The 24,796-nt window shown below is 46.3% G+C and overlaps 1 protein-coding gene across 10 annotated transcripts in view; it reads right to left on the bottom strand.

Annotated features, from left to right (window-relative positions):
- Nucleotides 1-1,939: 1,939 nt before the first annotated feature.
- The window catches only part of AAK1 (AP2 associated kinase 1), a 108,704-nt gene continuing 85,847 nt past the window's right edge, over nt 1,940-24,796 (bottom strand). For 6 of the 10 annotated variants that reach the window (XM_083453742.1, XM_083453740.1, XM_083453744.1 and 3 more), the window contains 2 exons: nt 23,301-23,405; nt 1,940-8,923 (listed from right to left, as the gene is read on the bottom strand). In XM_083453742.1, the coding sequence (XP_083309868.1) occupies nt 7,788-8,923; nt 23,301-23,405 (1,241 nt within the window). In that variant the 3' untranslated portion in view covers nt 1,940-7,787. Of the gene's footprint in view, nt 8,924-18,844; nt 21,194-23,300; nt 23,406-24,796 lie in introns of those variants that run through there. The other 4 variants (XM_083453745.1, XM_083453748.1, XM_083453749.1 and 1 more) reach the window with 2 other exon arrangements.

Genomic DNA, 24,796 nt, shown 5'->3' with positions numbered 1-24,796 from the left:
ATAATTCCCATCATCCCTGACCACTGGTCCTGTCAGCTAGGGATGATGGGAGTTGTAGTCCCAAAACATCTGGAGGGCCAAGTTTGCCTATGCCTGCTATAGATGTCAGGCTGGCCCAACTTTTCAGACCAAGTGGATGGCAAGACTACTTTGAAATGGAACCCATGGGCCGCGCACTGCCTTGTTATGTGTGAGGAGGAGGGTGGAGCTGCCATTATTTGACACCCCCCCCCAATCCGCCCTCATGCTCCCTTCCCAAAGCTGGCTAAGTGAGGCTCTGGGCTTTGAGATGCGAGGATGTGGCAGGGTCCTAGAGTCCTCCTACCTCGTTCTCAAAGATGGGAAAGTGCTAACTAGACTTTAGGAAGGAGGAAGGACAACTCTATGACCCTCTCAGAGCCTCATGCCTCCTTCCCAAAGCCCAGCACCTTGTGACATTCTTAATGGAGCTGAAAGAAATCCCCGCTGGCTGGCTGAGGAGGCTTCACTGCTGCTGCAGCTTCCTTCCTGGGCAAGCCACCTGTGAGACTCTCCTAAATCGTGTTAGGCACAAGATGGTTCGATGAAGTTGCATACACTACAACCTGTGCACATCCAATGAGGATGAATGCCGGAAGATTCAGGATCAATAAAAAGTTTTTCTTCGCACAACTCATAGTTAAAACTATGGCACTCGCTCCCATAGGAGGCAGTGATGGCCTCAAACCTGGGTGGCTTTAAAACATGGATAGGCAACCTAAGGTCCGGGGGCCGGATGCAGCCCAATCGCCTTCTAAATCCTGCCCATGGATGGTCCAGGAATCAGCATGTTTTTACATGAGTAGAATGTGCCCTTCTATTTAAAATGCATCTCTGGCTTATTTGTGGGGCCTGCCTGGTGTTTTTACATGAGTAAAATGTGCCCTTTTATTTAAAATGCATCTCTGGGTTATTTGTGGGGCATAGGAATTCGTTCATATTCCCCCCCCCCCAAAAAAAATATTGTCCAGCCCCCCACAAGGTCTGAGGGACAGTGGACCGCCCCCCTGCTGAAAAAGTTTGCTGACCCCTGCTTTAAAAGGATTAGACAAATTCACGGAGGAGAGGCTTTTGGTGGCTACTAGACTTGATGGCTATGCTCTGCCTCCCCAGTTGGAGATGGCCAAGGCCAGCTCACCCATGAGGAAAGGTGAGGTGACTGCCTCAGGTGGCAGGATCCATCAGGCAGCAGATCCCAATCTTTCTCCTACCCCACCCCAGCTCTGTTCCTGGTGTAGATCTTCTCTTGTGGGGAGGAAGGCACTGTTTTGGAGTCTGCTTCAGGTGCCAAAATGTCTGGATAGCTATGCTTCTCAATACCAATTGCTGGAAACCACAGGAGGGGAGAGGGCTCTTGTGTTTGGGTTCTGCTTAAGGGAGGCTGGATAGCAGGTGTTCTTCTGGTGTTCTTACACCCAATGAGCTTTGACTACATGGTACCATCACTAAGAGCAAGTGAAGGCAACTGACAGGGAGTGAAAGTGAGGGGAATGTAAATTTGCTGGCAAATATTGTTTAAAGTGCACTGAAACTTACCGTATTTTTTGCTCTATAAGACTCACTTTTTCCCTCCTAAAAAGTAAGGGGAAATGTGTGTGTGTCTTATGGAGCGAATGCAGGCTACGCAGCTATCCCAGAAGCCAGAACAGCAAGAGGGATTGCTGCTTTCACTGCGCAGAGATCCCTCTTGCTGTTCTGGCTTCTGAGATTCAGAATATTTTTTTTCTTGTTTTCCTCCTCCAAAAACTAGGTGCGTCTTGTGGTCTGGTGCGTCTTATAGAGCGAAAAATACGGTAGTCAGGGAGAGATGAAATTTCAGCCCGGCTGAAAACATTTGTGAGGAAATGGTGGATAGTTTTCAACTTAGCTCTTTCAAAAAGACTCTTATGAGCAAGAAGAAGCACACAGCGAGATGAGGATGTTTGAATCAGATAGTTTTTAATAAAGCATACAAGTTCCCAGCGCTAACATTTCTTCATAAAAGACTTAATGCAACCAGAGTGGGAAAATATATATATATATACTCCAGCCTCCAAACAGTTTATCATATCAGAGAGGTATATCCAACACTGTTGAGTTCTGACTGTATCAAGAGGAGCTTGGAGTCAAAGCCTTGGTCTCATGACTCATAACTGCACACAGAGACAATTCCAGATTAGCAGCAGCAGAAGGGTGCGAACCTCTTAAAGGACCTCCTCAAGCTGCCAGGACAGTAAAGACAATTAGAGCTGCCTTTTAGAATGAGTCACAATTCTCTTTTGTTATCTGCACATGGATTTCCCTCTTCTCATTTGCAATTTCACCTCTGGGGCCAGGTGTTTCGATCCAATTACCATTGGGCCTTCCTTTACAAGAAATAATCCCTTTTTTTAAAAAAAATGAAAGAAAGAAATAGCTACTGGGAGACTAGCTCTCTGATATCACAGCGGACTAGTGTTACAAAGGTAAAAAGGTTCCCAGTGTACACACAGAGATAGGAAAGAACAAAACGGCCGCCATTCTAATCGGCTGCAGTCGTCGTAGCGTCATGACAGGCCAAGTCCAGATGAAGGGATGGCTCCAACAGCAGAGACACACAAGGTACCCTTGTGTCAAAAACACTTGTGGAAGGAAATGTCACTACACCCAAGACACACACCTAAAAACCACCAAACGTAAGAAAGGAGGAAGGCGGGGAAAGCTTCCCAGCATGAGAGTTCTTTGGTGGGAGCTGAATCCACGGAAATCTGTGTGTTCCTTCAGTGTGGTTGATCTCATAGCCCTGTGGCTTTAACGCTGATCCCAAACATGAGGCAGCGACCCACCAGCCCAACTGTGATGGGGGTGTGGGCAGGATGGGGGTGGAGCACAGGTGGGAAAGGGAGAAGGGAACCTCAGGAGGAAAACCAGTGTTCCTGGGAGCTATCCTCTCCCTTTTCTGCCTCAGGCAGCCAACATGAACCCAGTTTAAACTGGGAGCAGTTCCACAAAGGAGAGAAGAAAGACAACCAGATGCCTCTCTCTCTCTCTCTGATTGAAAGCCATAATATTTTAGCGATAAAACTGTACTGGGCTGAAATCCGTCTGGCACCTGAGACATAAAATCCCAAGGGGATCCTGTCCAACCCCAGAATGGAACAGGAAAATTAAACTTTCTGCTCTTCAATAGGGCCCACCCACCACCCACCCCACAGACAAAGCTGCCACAGTACCAGGAAGCAGATCCCAACTCAAAGCTTAACCAGAGAAGCAAGACCTACAAAGGGAGTAACATTGTGCAGAACTGGAAGGGCAACACTAGGGAGGTTTTAACGAGGTGACTATCTGAACCACCTGAAAGGTGCTCGGATGATTTGCATGAGGGAAAAGTGAAGCTCAATGGCTCCACGTCCGCTGACCAAGACCCATGGAACACATTGCTAGCTGCACTGATTGGACTGGAAGGCGCAACTGCTATGTAAGCCCTGCTGGAATCAAGTGATATGGCATCACATCTAAGCAGATGATCGCCCAGATGCAATTGATGCTGTTTAGTTATGCAATGTTGCAGACGAACACTGGCTTCATGACAGTGTCATTAAGCTTCACTCAGATTACTACTAAACGGTTTATTGAGATTGTCTAAATCTACTAAGCAACCTTATAAAACAGAGAGGGAAAACCATCCAGGGTTTTGCTATGTCAGGGCTGTAGGGCAAACTTTCAGCTGGAGGTTTCTCTTTGTGTGTTGCGCAACACTTGGTGAGCCAGGGAGATGTGCCCTACCTCACGAGAACAGGTGGGGCCAGGAATCACCACCCAGCCCCTTCATGCAAGTTACAGCCTCGTAGCTCTGCTTTCTCCAACCTCCAGATGTTTTGCACCACAACTTCCACCAGTCCCAGCTAGCATGACCATATGGTGCTGGGGTCCATGGGAGGGGGGTTTGTAATCCAAAGCACTGGGGGTGGAGAAATGAGGGTGGGATGTAAACCCACATGGACAGCAGGACCGTGACCCCAACGTTTCAAGTTGACTCACCTAGGAATGTGAGTACATATGAGGGGGAAACTAGTTTTAAAATGGCTAAGTGCACCTTACTTTCCAGAGAATGAGGTGCATTCTCACATAGGTGAGAAGAAGAGAGGAACTACCCCATCCATGGATGGTCTTATGAGGACTGGAGCCTAACTGTGCTTTGGTCTTTGGCCATGACTTACAACTCTGCTGAAGTACCGTCTTGTTCAACAAGGATAGGGAAACAACTAAGCAAAAAGCATTCCTTCAAAAACTATTTGTGGAGTGACGTAGGGTTTTTGTAACAGTTTAAAAGCACCCGACTAATACTGGCGGCAGTTTCGGGACTGACTGTAACAAGTGCCATGACTTCCTTCAGGAGGAGCAGAATTAGAACTGGAAATACTATTTGTCATTGGTCAGAAGGGAAATGCCACTGACTTCAACGGCAATCTAATTAGCTCCAGCTTCTGTTTATTCCTACTGAATATGCAACCCCCTGAATCAAGGAGTTTCAAAGCTGAGCTGCCAGATGCCATCAACAGAGTACAGGCTACACTCTATCCTGGAATTTTACACTGGAATCTATAACACTGCAAGGATGAAATCTTCTGCATTTCTTAATTTTCTCATTCTAGCACCTAGGTTCTCTTCTCCAATACACAAACACAAAAATAAGTTAAACTTCCAATGTATGGGTTAGCGAACACTTCACAGAGAAACAGAGCATGGCTTCCTAAAGGTGTCTTCTTGATTTGATTTATATATTTAAAAAAAAACCTGCGAAGACACAGCAGATAAGCAATCATCTAGGTTTGCTTGTTTGTTTGTTTGTTTGCTTGCTTGCTTGTTTTAAAAGGCAAGCTCAAAATGATGTTTTCTCAGTCGCCTGTGTTTTGAACAATGGAGGCACAAAAGTCTGTGTGAGCACATTTCCCAAGAATTATTTCCCCCACCCCGTTGCAGGGTGTTAAGCAGCATCAAATTCCTCCTTGCTTCTCCCTACAAGCCATTGTCAATTGCACAAGTACTACAGCAAAAGATGTCAAAAACCAACCAGACAAAAAGAAACACGGGCACACCAGCATCCGCTTAAAGAGTAGAGGTAGGTGCAGCATGAAGATTGACGTATTAGCAAGGACTCACAGCAAATGCAGTGCTTGAGTTCACAAGAAGAGTATCCAGAGTCCAAGCTTTTTGGTAAACGGAGTCCTGGCTCTACAGCAAGATGGATGGGCCATGAAAACTTGCAGGAAGGACTTTTTGCACATTGACAGCGGTGCATCCAAACTAGCTTAAAGATGCTGGGATAGTCCAAGTGAATGTATTCAAGATGCAGGGCCGCAACAGGAGCACGCTGCTCTTGTGAAGCACTGAGCAAGCATGTGATTCCCTTGGGGCAAATCTTCTGCTTTAACAGTCTACATTGCTTCCTCTGCCACGCAGTTGGACTCTTGACTGAAAGAACCTTTTCGTGATCATGATCAGACTGGAACGTCCTCAAAGGTGCAAGGACTCCCAGCTGGCAGTAAGGAGCAAGGAAACAGATTCACAAGTTGCATGTCAAAAAAACAGTTAAGGCCTTCACATCTGTCTCCTGAACTTTTAAAAATGCTTCAGCAAAGCCTGCCTCAAGCCACGTCCCCATTTGGAGTAACAAAGTGCTATAGAATTCATTTGAAAGTACCAAAAGAATAGGAAAGATCTTGAGTCATTAAGGACCCTTTTGGAGTCTGAGGATGTTCAAGCAGGTCCTTAACCATAAAATACAGTCCCATCAAGAGCAGCTAAGGTTCCCCACCCCACCCCTTCCTAACCAAACAGTTAACACATAAGCAGAGGATAAAATCTTTGGAGTGGGGGAGACCAGCCAGCTAGCCATGCTCATGATTCATAGCTGGGATTTGTCCAATATATTTAGGTGCCTGAGACAGGAAATTCAAAGGCCACCCTCTTCTCCAACAAAGCACCATCTGCCAGAAAGCTCTCCTGTGCCAGCCCCATTCAAAGCGATGGAAGCTGTACAAGAAGGTCCCCATGCATTTCAATGGAAAGGTTGCCATGAAGAACTGCCCGGTGAATTGTGTCCCCTGGGCCAGATCCATCTTTCATGCTGGACCCTTAAAACCACCTCCAAATTGTCATCACTTGACTTTAGGGCAGGGTGACTCTGACAGCTGGCAGACAAGGCCCTTTCAGGCAGGGGGCACTTAAAGATTCCTTTGTAAGAATGTGAGGTAAAAGAGCTGGCAGGGTACTTCTGAACGTCTGGGTCTGGCCACAGGGTGTGAGGACACCTTTCCATAAAAGGCACAATTCAACAAAATTGACTACCGTTAAGTCAACTTGCCATTACATTTCAATAGTTCACAAGAATTTCTCCCACAAGCGATGCATCAGCTTCTTGGATTGTCTGTTAAAAACCACAAGATTGTCCTTCATAAAACAGCAGGTAGTGAAGACTCGGAAAAGTTACCATTCAATCGTTGGACCTTGATGCAGAATCAGATTTTAAGCCATCAAGAACTGTCACAGCGTCACTGAGGTCAGCAGAATTAACATTAACACTTTCCACACCATTCTACGGCCATCTTTGTCACAACATCCCTTCTTTCTTTTCAAACCTGCTGGAGATTCAAAGCATTGTGCCCCCCCCACCAAGAGACAGAAAACAAAGTAAGGGATGTTTGAACACTGTCAGCTCCAGATGCGCCAGAAAAGTAACTGCACTAGAAGTTCTTGTTGGTTAGCTCATGTGTGTTTAGAACCCAACCCATCAATGCGCTGGAGTCCTGCTCACTCACTGTCATTCCTGCCCCCAGTTTATAGAAAGTGCATGGGAGGTGGCTGCCCCGCCCTCATTGTCAGCAAACCCATGGAGCCCATCCGCAACGTGGGTGCACAATTGGTGCAACCTCTGAAAAGGGAGCGCATGCTGTATGTGGGAGTGCTGAGGGCCGGACTAGGGAGCTGCTTTCCTCTCTATGCGCAGAAGAGGAGCTTGGGGGGTGCTCCTCAAAGGTGGCATCTGGGTTTAGATCTGTTTCACTGACAGAAAACTGGCTTTGCAAACTAGGCATCGCAGGTGGGAAAGTCAAGCTCTCCCTTTGGGAACATGCAAAAGCCAACTCCGTTTCCCACGCTTTCTGCATTTCACTTACCATGTCCACAGAGGGTATAACGTCCGCAACAGTCAGAACAGAGTCGCTGTCACTTAGAACCACTAGGGTTTAAGACACCCAGACAGTAATTGCCTTTTGTGGGGAGGGCTTAAACACACATTGCAGAACAAGACTTCTGTTACAAACTGACAGTTACAGGTTTGAAGGGAAGATTCATTAGTAGCAACTAAAATAAAAGTGTGCTTATCCTTCTCTCTTGCTTAGAAAAATTAAATAACGTCCCACCTGGCTAGCATTTCTGAAACATTCCTGGTGTGCTGTTGATATGTTCCGTAATCCTTAGTGGGTGCTACTATCAAGAGGTAATCAGTTCTGTCCCATATGTTCCCTGGCTTAAATAATTACCCAAAACCAAACAAAAACAAAAGACCCACTGGGAGGAAAGTTGGAGTGTGGGGATGGGAAAGAGCATCTAAAAAGCAAGTGATAAACCTTACAGCCTGGAAGTCATTCACAGCCTGAAACCAGCTTCATATGATTCAGGTGAGTATCACAGCAACTGTAGTTTCGACATTCTAGGTACGTACGGAGTGAATTTTGCCCAAAGGGCTTGTAGGCTCTTGATAACGCATTCAAAGCCTTGCCTCCTCCTTCTGTCACAATGGAAACCATTTAGGGTTTCTGCTTCCCCAGTTTAGAAGGAAAGGGGGCTGACGAGAATGGGTCAGAGCTGGGCAGCTCTTTAGTCCTGGAAGAAAGGGAGGCGATAGAAACGGACCCCGCTATGGCTTGCTTGTTGGTCTGAGACACCACTTTGTAAGCTGCGATGGGCTGGGCGCCGACGCCCTGGTCCCCTTCTGGGCTGTAGTGACGGGAATACTTTGCCAATGACTGTGGACGGAAAGGCTGGCTGGCCTTCAAACCCAAGAGGACGTCTTGGGGGAGTGTGTGCGCTTGGAGCGTGTCGTTGGGGATGCTACCCAGCTCTTGAGATGCATCTTTGGGAGGATTGGGGCCTTCGCTTGCTCTGGCAGAATGAGGGAGAGCACCGGATGGCTGGGGCAGCGAGGCCACAGAATACTGACCTTGCGAGAGAGGAGAGCCATGCAGCCCTGAATCTAGGTTCTGGAAGGAAGCGTTAAAGGTGTACTGCGGAGCTCCAGCGGAGCCCAAGAACCCCACCGGGACAGGAGATTCCTTTGCCTCACTGTGCGGCATAAACTCTTCCTGGCTCTTCTTTTTCGTGAAGGGAGCCCGGAGGAAGACGTCGCCCTCGTCCGGCTGCTTCGCCAGCCCGTGGCCCTTGGAGACGAAGGGCGCTTTGGCGAAGATGTCCAGGTCGTCGTGAAGAGTCATGGAGCTTCGGAATGGAGCTGTGGCGAAGACGTCTCTCTCGTCCGAAGCTCCTCCGGGGGGTTGTTGGAAAGCATCAAGCTGCACCCCCATGCTGTGGGGAACTGGCAGATTAAGGTCTTCTTGGGGAATGCTGCCCCTTTCCAGATGCTGAGGGTTCAGCTTATAAGCTTCCTCTTCCTCTTCGGAATCCATCAGCAGAGGCCTGGACCCACTGCAGTCCAAGATGTCCCCCTCGTGGTCCGTCCCTTCCCCTTCACTGCTATGGAAAGAGCTGTTGCTTGAAGGACCATCCCTCGACAAGTACTCCGATTCTTCTCCGTGTTCCGCGCTCCGTGATCTTCCATCCAGCATCTCAGGCTGCCGTTTCTTCCCCGGGAAGCAGCCAACAGCAGACACTCCGGGACCGTGCTCAGTGCTGACCACAAAATAGATGGTTGGCTCCCCCTGCAGACCTACAACGCATAAAACAAGAGAGTTAACCTGCCGGTCTTAGGATTCTCTTGGCAGAGCTACTAAGGCACAGATGTGTTATGATGTTGATCCAAAATCAGCGGCACAAATGTGGGGGTGGGGAATGGAGGGAGGGAGAAATACATTTAAAATAATAAATATATGCAAAGATGAAGCCGGGTAAATTACAGCACATAGACTGGAACACGACTCTATGTCCTCTCACATTTCAGGACTCCACAAAAATGTGTGTTGGAAAAAGATGGAGGATGTTATAAATACACAGACATTCAAACCTCGGGATATGACTGGAGTGGGATGGCAGCCACAGAAATCTGCACAGCTGAGGGTCACTAGCACACAACCATTGCTTTTGGTTTTGTGTTTTTTAATTTGAAACAAGGAAGACTGGTGGCAGTGCCGCATGAAGGAACTGGAATAGTGTGGTCAGATTCTGCTAAGTGTTGAGAAACTAAGTGTGGGGTTGAACAGGGTGCGCAATTAGCTGGCGAGAGAGTTTTCAGCACCCTGTCTCCCTGCCTGTTGCCCCCCCCCCCAATGGCCAACAATCCCCACTGCTTCTCTCCCACATCGTGCAGCAACAAATTGTTGTTGCTGAGCGTGGTAGTGGGGAGGTGGGAATCCAAACCATATGAACAAAATAAAACATTTGTATTTGCTGCCTTGGAATGAATCCAATCTGAGGTGTTTTTCCCTTCTGAGTTTTAGTTTTTAGCAGGGAAGTTCCAGTGTCTCAGGACAGTGTTTTAGATTTTTAATTTTGCGAGCCACCCTAAAGAATGGCCACCAATCCTAGTGGATTCCAGGACATGAAGAGACTCCTGAGAGGCCAGTTCTCCAGCTACTCAAATTCTCTGCTAATCTTTTGCTGGCGAAGGAGGATAAACCAGCCTGGGGATTTCTGCTTGCCCACTTGCTCAAAGAGCAATGGCTGCTAATCACAGGTGGTGGCCATTCTATTTACATCCTAGCCCGGTAGATGCAAAGATTATGGCAGCCTACCTGAACCTGCTACCCTCCAGATGTTCATTTCCTATCAGCTCCACAGCCAACATGGCTGCATGATGGCTGATGGGGGTTGTGGTGCAAAACATCTGGCTGGAGAAGGCTGGAATGGGGCATGAGCCACTGCAATGTTGGCTCAATCCAGTCCAAAGCCATATTAACTACTAGAAGCTTAATGCCTGGTTAAGCAGAAGAATGAAGGGGAAATGGAAGGACTTTCTCTTATTACCTCACTGGAGGAATCCAAATTTATTTTCCCAGGCCAGATGGATCACACAAACAGTTATCAGAACACAAGATAGCTTACCTTCCAAGAAATAGTAGCAGGTTATCATGGCATAGGACTCATGTTAGCAAGAGGACAGGAAAAAGGCACATGAAAACTAAACTGTTGAGAACCAAATCCCCAAAGCATTCGCATTTGCTATCATCCATTTTAAAATAACGGAACAGGATTTTGGGCCTCACTCCCTTTTAGAAGGACAGGGGGGACAGGGACCAAATCCTGTGTGGTCTATAGGGCAAAGCGCAGATCACAGCCCACCTGGGGACACAGGCTATGCTCTGCCAGTTTTGGGGATTCTGGACTAGCAGACCCTGCTCTTATCTAGCCAGGCCCTTCACACATCCTTAAGCAAGGCTGTGCCCTCAAGACCACTGAGCACAGGTGGACGATGCCTCCAGTTTGAAGAGACCCTGGAGCATTAATTCTTGCTTTGCAAACCTAACTTAGATTGACTAGGGTTGTCCTTGTTGTGCTGCTGGTTTTTTGTTTTGTTTTTTAATTAAAAAAAGAGGGAGAAAGTAGTTCATTCTTTGGAGGGGGGAAATTCCAATGGAGGTCACCTGCTTTTCAGGACACTAGGAACTAGGTGTTTTTCTTCAATAATCAAAGACAGTACTTCAAAGGTAAGCATCAAAATGATTGTTTATTGAGAGACCATCTGCTTTGATACATTACACTGTAAGTGCATGGCCACCGTAGGCAAGAAATGGGAGGCAATGTAACATGCTGTACAGAAAGCCTACTGAAGCCAATATGCAGTGTTCCATTAACAGGACTTCCTCTTTTATATTTTAAATCATTCCCACTGCAGTAACGAGAAAGCACCCTGGGGGGGGGACCCAATCTCAAACACAACCACTCTGAACGTTGGGTGTGTAATATGCATTCCCCCCCCCCCCCCAAGAGGTTCAGGTATCCCCCTCCCCAAAAGAAAGCTATGAGCTTTGCAACTGTCCCCACCACAAAAAAAAAGCTAAACTGGAAAGGAAAAAGAGAGCATATGAGAAACCGTGGATTGGGTCATGGCTTCAGCCGGCTGCAATATCATCATCAGTTGCTCTGGCTATAACCAATTGAAATGCAGGTTCAGCTAGGAACTAAGGGCACCATTTGAATGTAAAAAGCAAGAACAGGCCCTTTAAAATATTCTCTCTTTTGGAAGGGCTGTGTGTGCATCTGCATTAAATACTAGGTTGTCATATTTGCCAGGATACAAATAAAGCCAGCCTGTCTTGCTGCGTTTGGATTCAAGGCAGCAAGCGGCAGGCTTCCTTTGACTTTCAGGCTCACTAATTCCACTAGAAAGACATGCACAGGTGCTCCAGGTGAGCAGCAGGAATTGTTTCCAAGCCTAGTGGATGTGCTAACTAGGAAAGTCACTTTCAAGCTATGAAAGGGGTGTGTGTGTGTGTGGAAGAGAAATATGTCTGGGTTCTCTCTCTCACATTCCAGAGCAAGGAGCTCTAAAACAGAAATCAAACTACATTTTCACTAGCCTCATAAAAAAAAATAACACTGGCATTTATATAGTGCTTTAAGATCATTATCAATTGCTTGACATATGTTAGCTCAGTCCTTCTTACCCTTTTATTACCCCCACATTGCAGAAGGGAAAACACCTTGGGCCAAGGCTACTTTCCCTCACCACCCACCACTGTGCCATACAGCTCTCCCGCATGCTTGGCAGAGGATGCCCTTCACTTCGCCAACCATCTAAAGCAGCAGTTGACACAAGTGCCCCGTATGAAGATCTGATTTGCACAATTTCCCCGCAGAAAATCCCCATTGCCCACCCGTTGCCTCGTTCAATAGGCCCCATTTGGGTTCAGTTCAGTACTTACACAATTGCATTTCATCTATTCTATACAATTAGACTCTGCAGTGATATATGTACTTGCATATAGCCATAATATATTGTTTTTCAACTATGCAATGGCAGAAGGATTAAACAAACACAAAATGCAGTTCAAAAAGAAAAGAGTGCACAAATCAGTCTACAGCATATCTAGGCCTCCTGCACATACAGCAACCACACTATGAGGACCAGGGAGAGAAATCTTCACCATACAAATTGGAATGGCGACCTGCTCAGTGCTGGGATCAGGCATTTGAAGAACTTGGCAATACATTTTCTTCTTCTTCAGCAATTGCAGAAAGGATTTTGCTTTACTGCACTTCAGAGACCTGGGTAGGTTTCAAACCAACAATGGCAGCCCTGCAACTAGTCAGCTGCCTCTTGAGACTTTGAAACCAGAAGGAGAAGCCCAGTGAGGATGCAGAACATCTTGCAAAATTGCATATTATGAACCTCATTGCCTGGGAACCTAAGTTCACGCTGCTTTGTGTTCCTTGGCAGAAAGGCTGACTAACTATGTGATGGGCCAAGGCTTTCTAAATTCCCTGCAAATGCCTCCCACACACGTTCATGGGACTTAATGGGAACTGTGCAGGAACACAATGCATTCTGAGGAACGGATTCCCCATGGTCTTCATCCAATCTAGTTTGCATAGCTCAGTAACAACATAAAACCTCCTACACATCTGCCTATAGTCCATGGGAGAATAAAGAGCACCGTCCAGTTAATTGTAAGATAATCAAAGCAATAACAATGTGTCCTGAATACATTTGGTACTGCAGGATGCATAAGACTGGTGGGTGAGCCACTGAGATGTTAGCCACCCGCCACCCACCTCTTGCATAGATGAGACCCTCTCAAAGGGCAGGACCAAGACAATGGGATGAGCAATGAGGCCCAGTGTGCTGAAAGGAGGATCCAGAAACCAAGAGAGACAAGAAGAGAAAGGGCAGAAAGCTAAGAGACGGTTTAAAGGTCTGTCTAGAATTCTGACCCATTTCTGTAATCCTATACAGCAGCTTTCCCTAACGTAGCACTCACCAGATGTTTTGACATACAGCTGCAACATACGGCTGTGTGGGATGGGAATGATGGGAGTTGGAGCTCAAAACATCTGGAAGGCACCAGGTTGGAGAAAGCTGCTGCAGACACATCCTGGTGAGCATTCTGAGAATATGTCTGAGTCCGTCCTGTAATTCAGAGGCACAGAACCATTTTCAGCCCAAGGACCAAGTTGCCTTGTGGGCAGTTTTCTGGGGGGTGTGGGTGTGGAGAGACATAAGAACGGCCAGGGAAACAGAAGTGCCTCTTGACTTTGTGCAACAAGGTACACACACATGCACAGAGGTTTCTGGACACGCACAACCCTGCATCCAGGCAAGCAAGAGGCATTACCCCAGCTCAAGGGTGTGTTTGAGCCAGGCAACAGCACAAAGCAGGGCTGAAGAGGAGGGGGCCTGGTCTAGCCCCAAGGGCCAGGTCGAAGGGCTTTGAGGGCCCCACCCCTGCTGTAATTACCAGATCCTATTATTAGAGTACACTAAATTGAATATTAACACAGAACAAAAAACTGTGATTCCTTCTCATACAGGCAAAGTGATGCTACCTTCATTAAATAACACAAAAAGGATTCACTACAATAAAGGGGGGCACACACTTGCAGCAGTGTAGAGACCCTTACACTTGTTTTTCATTCCGAACAATTACATAACCCAAATGCATTGGTTAGGGATGTTGGTCTAGCCATATCTATGACCAAGCAAATTATTGACTAATGACTCAGAATGGTCAGCGGATATTCACTCACTAGTCAAGAAACAGCTGGGTTTTCCTTGACTGTTCTGAACAGGAGAAACTAGTCTGATTGTGGGTGAAGGTGGTTTGCTATAACAAGATATAAACAAGATCTGTGCGCGCGCTAATAGAGTAAAAGCAGATTTGGGGACAGAGAGACAAAAAAACCTCCAGTTTGAGAATGAGATGGGCTTTGGCAGACTTCCTCAACCTTGGCCCTCCAGATGTTTTGAGACTACAATTCCCAACATCCCTGACCACTGGTCCTGCTAGCTAGGGATCCTGGGAGTTGTAGGCCAAAAACATCTGGAGGGCCGAGGTTGAGGAAGCCTGGACTTTGGACTCTGAAAGGCTAAAAGTATCGGGGTATTTTTTGTAGTCCCTCTCTCAGGATGGCAGAGCTTAAGCTGGTGTTGCTCCCCTCTGCTCTAAGCCTGCATATTTTGTAACCCAGGGAACTGCCTTACACCAAGTCAGACAATCAGTCCATCCACTCAGTATTCCCAACCACTACATGCCGATGCCAGGGAGTGACTCTGGAACCCTCTGCAAGAAAAACAGATGATCTCCGCTGAGCTACAGCCCTCTTTCCACCTACACTGTAGGAGCTTGAGACTCACAGGGGAAGCAGGCAGTGTCTGGCAAAGGCAAAGCAGGGCGGGCCAAGTCAAACCGGAGGCCAGGCAAGAACAGTACAATGGACAGCTCCACTGAAACATTCTCCTCCTAAGGCAGCTGCAGCAGGGCAATGTTGTCTCTGCAAAGGCGCCTACAGTGAACTGAACCTTTCCGTAGGCCGACAAGACCTGGAGGGATACACAGGAGGGCTCCACCTCTCTGGTTTAAAGGCCACACCTTATTGTGCAGTCTTCTGCAAGGCTGTGGAGATAGCGGGGGGCTAATCTGATGAGGATGGTGTGGGGGCCGTGTCCTCAGGCCACGAGGACATCAAAGAAAGCACTCATGCGCTCACATCTTGGACCAAGTGGTGTCCTCCGTTGTACTGACACCTTCTCTTTTCAGAAACATGCTTCCCACCTCGTCTTTTGAGACAACAAAGCAGCATAAGTAGGGAAACTGTGGCACTCCACAATTACAGGAACATAGACAGAATTGGGTCTTCACGTGATGGTGGGGCCACACCTACACCTTGGAACCCTCTGCCTCAATATCATGCACCATCATTGCACTTTTTGGGCACCTGCAAAAATGCCTCCTTGTTTAGACAAGGCTACCCAGATGTTTAGAAAGCTGGTGCGAGTTTCAACCTTTTCAAAAGTTTAAATTATTGCCGTTAGTTTTATTATTGATAATTTCATTTTTGTAAACCACTTATTTAAATAAATGAAAACGGTAGATTCTGTAAGAGTTCAGGAACTAGGGAGACCTGAAAAGGTCCAAGTGAGTATCTTCTTCTCTGGATACGTAAAGTCACCAACAAGCTTCGCTGTTGGAAGGGCTCAGGGATGAATATAAAGGTGCCTTCTACTGGTTTAGATCGTTGGCCTGTCTTTTCCCTGCACCGTCTTCTCCAGTCGTTCCCAACCTGGCACTCTCCAGATGTTTCTGACTACAAACCCCAGGACCCTCAAGAACTGCCCCTCACCACCCAAGTGAACAAACCTAGACTCTACATTCTTCATCTGAGGTGCCCCCTCTGAGGGAGGCGTGAAGCGTGGCAACACAAGAAGGGGCCTTTTCAGTGGTGGCCCCCCATTTATGGAGTGCTCTCCCCAAGGAGGCATGCTTGCTGCCATCACTAGCTCTCTTATAGACACCAGGCAAAAACCTTTTTATTCACCCAGGCCTTTGGTTCTTTAATTTTAGCAGGGTGGTGTGGAGCTGGATCTATATATATAATTTGTGTATTTTAAGCTGTTTTATTCTTGTTTTTATACTCATTCTTAATGTACATTTTTTGTAAGTCGCTTAGTGTTTCATTTTTTGGAAGCGAGAGACCAATAAACAGCAGCAGCAACTCACAGTCCCAGCCAGCATGGCTGTGTGATGCTGGGGGTTATGGGAGCCGTAGTTCAAAACATCTGGAGGGGAATCAGGTTGGGGGGCATGGCTGTCATCTGGCTGGGTTTTGCACAGCTATCTGACATCTTGTAAACCGGGCTTTGGTGCTTGGTATCAAATTTTACCTTCTTCATCCAATCTCCTTGAGGTCTCTTCCCTCAAAATTCTTCTCCCATAAACAAAGCTTTTCTGGATCATTGTACTCTCACTTCCACAGAACTGCCTGCCATTAAAATGGCAACTGTGATATCAGGGTGAATCCCACCTTTCTGGCTAATCCTGAATGCTCCTCCGGGCAGGGAATGCTTCCATTTGCTTTCCATACAGCACCAAATATACTGGTGCATATTTGGAGCACAAACAAACAAACCACCAAATTACTTTGGGCATTTTCCATACGAAGGTCTGCTTGATCCTCCGTCTCCATCACCACGTTAATGGCTACTAGGTAACAGTTTCCACTTGTGTTTTCAAAAGCCCACCCCTAAAGAGCGATATTCTAATCTGACTGCAGATGAAAGCATCATCCCCATCATCCCCAGAGTAAAGAGGAAGGCAGAGCCATAGGAAAGAGGTGCTGTATGGCTTGTGGGTTCCCCATCAGGATGAGTGCTTTTTCTTCAGTGTTCTTACATGGCAGTTTGTTGCAGAGGGCAGGCAGCAGTTTCTGCTCTCTCAGCACAGCTCTCCACTCATGTCAGAAAAGCAACAGGCCACGGTAACCCTTTGACAAGGTAAGAGCAGCTCCTCCTTCCAGAAAAGCTTTGCAGTATCACGCTAGCTCCCCCCCCTTCTTTCAGAGATTGCAGTTGTGCCAGAACATGGTTCACTGCAACCTTTGCTAAACTGCTGCCCACTAGATGACTTGGGCTACATATCCCATTAGCCCTAGGTTCATTTTGTACTTATTTATTTCAAGTGCTTTAATTCAGAATTTCTCAGTGGTGTTTAGAAATTATATGGCTATGCTGTCTGGGGTTGGGCAGGGAGCTGTAGTCTCACGGTATGCCCCACGGAGGACCTTAAGGTCCATAAATAGCAACACCCTAGAGGTCCCGGGCCCTAAGGAAGTTAGATTAGCCTCAACCAGAACCAGGGTCTTTTCAGCACTGGCTCCGGCCTGGTGGAACGCTCTGTCTCATGAGACCAGGGCCCTGCAGGATCTGATTTCTTTCCGCAGGGCCTGTAAGACAAAGTTGTTCCGCCTGGCCTTTGGCTTAGAATAAATTTGATTCCCTCCCCCCCTTCTTTTTTCCTTTCTCCTCCTGTGATGAGGCTGCATTTTAAAGTTTTAATTGTTTTAATGTTGTATTTTAATCTTGTTTTTAAGTTGTATTTCAATCAACCTGTTTTTATTATTGGTTTTTAGCCACCCTGAGCCCGGTCTTGGTTGGGGAGGGGGGTATAAATAAAATTTATTATTATTATTATTATTATTATTATTATTATTATTATTACTATTATTAGTCCAGAACATCTGCTGGAGTGCATCAGCTTGATGAAGGCTGTCACAGGACGTGGATCAGCATCACAGTGCTGTGTTATGATCAATGGGCTACAGAATTCACTTTGAACTTTGAACTACATTGTCTACTACCAATTATCATCTAAGAGAGCATGACAAACACTAGCCAAACACAGTCCATGCCAGGCTGAGCTTGGCACTACTTGCAGTGAAACATTTCTACAGGGGCAACCTGAAGACAGACTGCAGTTCACTGGGTTACCTAGAACAGGTGTCACCAACTAGATCTTGATGCACCACAATGCCTACCAACCCCAGGGAGCAAGGCCAAAGGTCAGGGGTGATCCAAGCAATATCAGGGAAACCAACTACTTGCTGAGTTTCTTTCTGAGAATGCTGAGTTGGCCTGATCCTGCTTGAAGTGGTTCCGAATAAGCAGTTCATTGGCAGAGCTTCACAATAATGCTTTGATTGCGAAGAGATGCTGAGCATAGAAAGATAGAATTGTAGAGTTGGAAGGGACCCAAAGGGTCATTGAGCTCACACCCCACAATACAGGAATTGTATGCACTCCTGCTTTGCAAATTTAAAATACACCCAGTGGTGTGCTGCCCATTTCGTTGTTGTTGTTACTACTGCTGCTGCTGCTGTTATTATCATTATTAGTGTGCAAGACAGAAGTCAGGCCACACAATTTACAAAACAAAAGTATACATACACACATCAGAAATATTAAATAACTACCTCAGACAGCAAAAAATTCAACAACAGAGAGGCCACTTCTGGTGCTGAATTTCTCCCCAGTGAATTTCCAGTAGACCGCTGGGGAAGTCAATGGAGTGCTCTCCATTGGCATGGCAAATGAACAGGGTTGATGGAATCTGTAGTTCAACAACATCTGGATATTGTTGAACTACAGATTCCATCAACCCTGTTCATTTGCCATGCCATCTGGGGCTGATGGGAGCTTGCGGCCAACAACATCTGGAGGGCATCGGGTGTTGGCCACCCTAGGTCTATCACAACTAAGGTTGTCAGCCTAGACCATGGCATTTCCCAGCTGCTGGTCTGCATCAATTGCAGCTGCTTAAGCAACTCATTGGAAAAAATATTTCCCCCCGTAAAGACACAGGGACAGAGATTGGGGCTCATGGCATGAGTAGAAGACACACCTTTATCCTCGTCTTTAAGGATACGAGAAATCAAGTCATTCCCCCGGACATTACATTTCAGCAGTCAAAGACATTTTGGTCCTGGAGGCAGAAAATCCAGGTGATGCCTCGCATGATCATAATCAAAATATTTGTTCCCTGCCTTTTTTTACTGGTATTCCAAAATGGGCTGCAGACTGTCTGATTCTGCCTAACGGCAGCCTTGCAACACACCCACACACCCTATACTTGATCACCCTTTTGAAAAAAGGAACTTCAACCTCCCGCAAGATATTGCAACAGGCTAATAATCATTCCCAGAATTTCAGTCTTGCGCTGTTTATTAAAGAATCTGCTACACGTCATTTCAATGACTTTTGGTCAATTCATAAACCTTAGTACAGGATAAATTATTTCCACCATGTTAGATTTGCCAATCCAGATGCATGATTCATTTTTGGAAAAACAAAACAAAGCAAAAATTTAAAAGGTCCCAACACTCACAGTTGTTTTGCTCACAGCACTGTCCTCAAGCAACCAGGTACTTCCATTATTCTGTGTCCAGAACTCTTCAACAAGTTCAAGTAGACTTAAAATGTTAAACATTCTTTTTTAAAAGTACTTTAATTCACAGAAATGTTCTTTTTTTTTGGTTTCTTATACACAGCAGGTGGTTACTTTGTTTAAAAAAATCCATTCTTTTTTTCCATATATTTTTCAGTATCTGACTATACAATAACGTTCTATCTAAAGCTTTGTCCACATAATCCAGACCCGGTCGCCTGTGCTTCGGGATTCAGAAGTCAAAACAACCCCACCCCCCTCCCAAAAAAATATAAAGATCTATCAACAATTTTACTAAGATAATTTCCATAGTTCTGTCATGTAAATCATCAGGAAAGTGCAGCAGAAACACGGAAATGGACACATCACACATAAGCAATACTTTTTATCATGAAGTGTGCATGTAGATCTTAGAAAGATTCAGAGAGAACGGACATGACGATTAAATCCTATTTACAGAATTTGTTAAGCTAATTTCTGAGGGGGGGGGATTTAGATGGGGTGGGGGGGAAGCTGGAAGGGGGAATACTCAGGGGACGTCATCAAAGTGTCTTTCCTTCATGTAGGAGAGGCTGATACATCTATAAATTTAGTCATTCATACTTTCACACGTGGGAAAACTGCACTTTTTACCAATACAGCTACATACACATACACAGAGTTAGCATTAAGCTAATAATTATTCCACTATGGAGTCAGGGTAGGTCCTTCTGTTCAGAAGAACATCTTCAGAGTGGCAAGTTAACTTTGGACTTGAAGATCAGAAGCCGATGAAAACAAGTTTACTCTATCCAGTAGTTTGACGAAACTGAGCATATCAAGGTGGAAATAAAAGGTAAAACCCATTCAGGTACACCTAAGCTGGAAAGCACTTACTCTCAACTGGCTGACAAGGTGTGCATGCGAGCTCTACAGAGACTGAAGGGTCTAAATAAAGATTACAGTCCTTTGCCTACTGGGAAGGGGGCGAAATGGCTCCATAGTACTGTGTGAACACTATACCTAGTTGCAACATAGGGAGACAGCCAAAAGAAAAAAACCAAAAACGACCTCACCCGCAGGAATGTCTGACATGTACATTAATATTACAGAATTCCTCTACAGGCCAAGCCCTCCACCAGAGTACACATCTGTTGCTACAAATGCCCTCTTCAACTGAGGATTCATCCAACAGGGGAAAAAAAACCTTAGCCATGCTTTTTAGACATTATGATGTTTTAACGTTTAACTATTTTGCGATGGATAATTTCCATAGCTTGGGTGTTGTTGTTTTTTAAATCTTATTTTATTAAGCACAGCCCATTCCTAAGCACACTGCAGAATGCTGGTTAGGGAGCAAAATGTCCACTTTCCAAGCTGGAAATGTATCTACTCAGCAGATCTCAAGCACAGTTTTAGCTGTGGAGGAGGAGGCATTGCCCAGAGTCCTGCCCCAATGCCTTACAAAGGGAGCCCCTGACCCATTGCATATCAGAGAGGGGCAATGGTGACTTATTTTCACGGTCCTTCTCCTTCTTGGTTTTAGATTACGAAAAGAAGTTGACGTACCATTTGGTTAGCATTCTCTAGACTAAGGCGGGATGGGGGCCCCAGATGTATTAGTTGTATGCATTTCTAGTAAGGATCATACACAGGTTACACGTAATTCATGTACAGTTATGGTTCCAGTGGAGCTGGTGGGGAGGTGAAATCATAGCAAAGAGGTTAATAAACAGCGGTGCTCCCATTAGAGATAGGCTAGTAGAGAGAAGTGCACAAGGTAGCAAGTTGCATCAAGGACGTGCTGAGACGGAGGGCAGGGGAGTCCCAAGAGAGGGGCCATGATTTGGGGGTTCAGGGTGTGGGCTCCTTCCATCTGCAGGGTTATTTTTAAACAAAACAACAACAGGAACACAAAATCACCTGACAACTAAAGATTTAGCTCCGTTGGGAAAACAAAAACGAAAACAAAACAAAAAAACCACATTGGATTTAAGGTACGTTACAGAAACCGCCTTGGTTACTGAGTGGCTGCTACAGGTCTATGAGCTGATCCACTAGCAGAAGAGACCTGGCTAGGTTGGGAAGACTGGATTCAGAGCTTCCACTGCTGTTTCTAGAATGCCCACCTGAAAGTGTGAGAGATAGCAATTCAGTATCGAGCAAGAGAATTAAAGGGAATTAAAAGTTAGCTTTTTTATTTCAATAAATAAAATGAAAAAGGCGTTCACAAGCAAACAAAAAGGAAGAGCGAGCTACAAACTAGAGAAAGCAGCAGCAGTCTGGAATCTACACAAGCGTGGCTCTTGGAGTTACAGTAGATAGGTGCAGAAAGTTTTGCAGACACAGTCTTCAACGTGGTTTTTGAAGAGAGATTCCAACAACCAAAGGTCTCAGCTGCTCCCTTCTAAAAAGTTAAGTCAGCCAGCAGCGGCTCTGCCTGTGGCCCTCACTCCTGATACAGATGTCAACAGGAGAACAAACTTTAAGTGTGGCAGCACCAACACTTCAGAACTCTCTGCCTATAGATGTCAGGCAGGTGTCTGCTAAAAACGTTTTTGTTTAGACAAGCCTGTCCAGAAAGTTGATGCGAGTTTTAATCTGTACTTAGTCTATTTTTGTTTTAACTTTTTCAAAGTTTTAAATTATTGTTGGTTTTTCTTATTGATAATTTTATTGAGGTTTGTTTGCTTTTACAGTCAAGCACTGTATAGATTACGTGAAATAAGTAAACAGTATAAATGGAGGGTCAGCGGCTTAGATCTAGAACTCCTCCCTCTCTAAGCAACCTCATTTAGTCTCCTCTTCCCTAGGATGATTTTACAACAGTGTTAAGGAAATATGTTAAGGAATCTGTTACCGGGCAGGGCTCCATGACAAAAATTGAGAGGGTGAGTCCTGTGCGCATGCACCATGGGACAAAGGGGGAAGGGCAATTTCCAGAGTTGTGGAGCACCAAATTCTTATTCAAGAGGGAGCTTCTATGTCTTCCCATGGAGGCCTCAATATTATGCATGTCTTATCAAAAGATGCCCCTGCTCCTTTTCAGCTGCTCATGGTCTACATTCCGCGTTTTCTCTGCACAGCTGCTTTGGTAAGGTAAAGGGACCCCTGACCATTAGGTCCAGTCGTGGCCGATTCTGGGGTTGCGGTGCTCATCTCGCTTTCTGGGCCGAGGGAGCCGGCGTACAGCTTCCGAGTCATGTGGCCAGCATGACTAAGCCGCTTCTGGCGGACCAGAGCAGTGCATGGAAACGCCGTTTAACTTCCCGCCGGAGCGGTACCTATTTATCTACTTGCACTTTGACGTGCTTTCGAACTGCTAGGTTGGCAGGAGCAGGGACCGAGCAATGGGAGCTCACCCCGTCGCAGGGATTCGAACCGCCGACCTTCTGATCGGCAAGTCCTAGGCTCTGTGGTTTAACCCACAGCGCCACCCGTATCCCTTTATGATAGAATGTTCAACTGCAGCCCAGCACCTCAATACACTCTCTAGCTTTAAGGTGTGTTGTGTTTTAGAATATAACTCTGTGCTGTTGGGCCTATATGAAACTCCCAGTCAAAAATCAGGATGGCAGTGCGTGGGAGAGAGGGTCTGTTAATCCAATGGGATTACCCCTCGATTCCTTCCACCACAAATCATCAAGCTTGTATTATAGCTATTCCCAGCAGTGAACTCTGGGTCAGGATTCAAAGACCCTCAGGATTATTTCCATGGGCACAAGGTGGGTGGTTGTCTCCTAATCATGCTACACTGCAAGCTGCTTTTTAAACCAAGAGGGCGTGGCACTGGAAGGAGCCGTAGAGTAGTGATGGAAATCAACTGCAAATCTCATTGGGTTGATATAGGCCCCTGGTGGGAGCCTAACCAAATCTTGAATACTGGAATTTGGTTCTAAATCACAAGGGTCCTTTGGAGATAATTAGAGGTAGTTCCGCCCACCCGCTTACGATCAGGAGATTTGGGGCAGTAACACTATTATGCCAGATTCCAAAATAATTTTCTTATTACTCAAGATGTTGGGATGCTCACCTCTCCTCAACGTGTCCTTGTCACAACAAGTGGGAACTGAAAGGAGCCCAGCGCTGCCAAGACTATGGAAGCTGAAGAAGACTGGGCTCAGGCATGGAGACCCTGCAAGCCTTGAGCCTCAGGTTTAGTTTCAGGCCATACATGCTACCACAAAGAAAGACACTGCCTTAAAATCTCAAGTCACCCCCAGTCTGCCTGCTTACCTTGTGAATTTTTGGATATCAACACAGGGATGGGGTCAAACTCGTCTCCTGCCACCTTTTCAGAGCCCTCAGGGACATCGAAGCCAGAGATCAGGTTAGTATCTTCTGCAGCACGATGGGGAGAGGGGTGGAAGTTTTAAAAAGGAGCAAAAAGATAGAGCAGAGAAAGCTGGTTAGAAACCACCAAAACAACATTAGCTGCATGTGTTTTGTTGCAAAGAAGGATTAGCAGATGGAGAGTCTTCCCCAACCCGCCATGTCTTCCAGCTGTTTGGGTCGAAAAGCTCCCATCACAGCCCCAAACAGCTGGAGGACACACCAGGCGAGCAAAGGCAAGGTTGGAAGGTGGAGCTTTAAATTGTTACGAGTTAAAAAGGAGAGTGAGGTATAAACATGAAAAATAAACAGAAGCGGCAGCGGCAGCAGAGGCAGTTTTGTGAGAAAGAAAGCAGCCAGGCTGCATTAGAGAGTTAGTAACGTTCCCAGGGACCTGATCTCACAAGGCACCAGAAAAGGCAGTGAAGAGAGAAGCCCGAGCCCTGGTTCAAATGAGGCAACGCTCTGCTCCACCAAGAGGGTGAGGGCCTCTGGTAGACTCATTATTATAATTTTGTAAAGAATTTATATACCACCCTACACCCAGAGGTCTCAGGGCGGTTCACAGAACGCAGACTCATGGTGGGAACACCATTTGTGAAGGCAGACATGGTGTACCACCCCCTTCGAGATGCCACAGTTGTGGAAAACAGGGCTCCTCCTCCAAGCCACGAGCTCAGTGACATTCCCACATGCTCCCAAGGCACTCACAGTGGAGGGCAAGGGGTTATTTCAGGCTGGCCCAGAGCTGTCAGGTGTGGTTTCAGTTCTGGCACAGATTTTGACAAGAGACCCCTTCGAGTCACTTTTGAAAAGTGGCAAACCCCCAGCAAAAGCAGCTGCCACTTAGTCGTCCTGCAACGGCAGAGCTTCCTAGTGGCATAAGGTGATGCTAGAAGAAACTCAGCATACCAGCTTCAGACAGTTTGCAAGCACACACACACACACACACACCAAGAGTAAGGCAACTTCTCCAAGGAATCAAATCCGCTTTTAAAGTGCTACTGACGGGAAGAAATGCAATGTCGGTAACATTCCCCCCCCCCCCCAACTTTTAAACAAATATTGTTAATTTCTACCTCCACCAAGAGGATGCCAAAGAATGACCAGGAGTTCTTTTAGAGATGGGGAAGCTCCAGATATGCTACAGCTCTCAGCACCCCCAACTATGGACCATGCTAGCTGGGGGGAGTGAGTTGGAATCCAGCAACATCTGGGGGACCACAGAAAGACCCCTTTCCATGCATTATTTTGCTTATTTTGAAATTAAGCAGATCACCTTTCCCACTCATGTCATATGCTTTCGCTTCTTCCCACACCCAGGCTGCAACATAGAGACCAAAGGAATCCTAACTAACCCTAACTAAGCTCATCTGCTGCCAAGCTAGGTCTGAGGTCCC

Source organism: Podarcis tiliguerta, assembly GCF_965153285.1.
Source record: "Podarcis tiliguerta genome assembly, chromosome: 8".
In the NCBI taxonomy this organism is placed as follows: Eukaryota; Metazoa; Chordata; class Lepidosauria; order Squamata; family Lacertidae; genus Podarcis; species Podarcis tiliguerta.
Note: the sequence above shows the minus strand (reverse complement) of the source record. Positions and strands in the feature narration are given on the sequence as shown.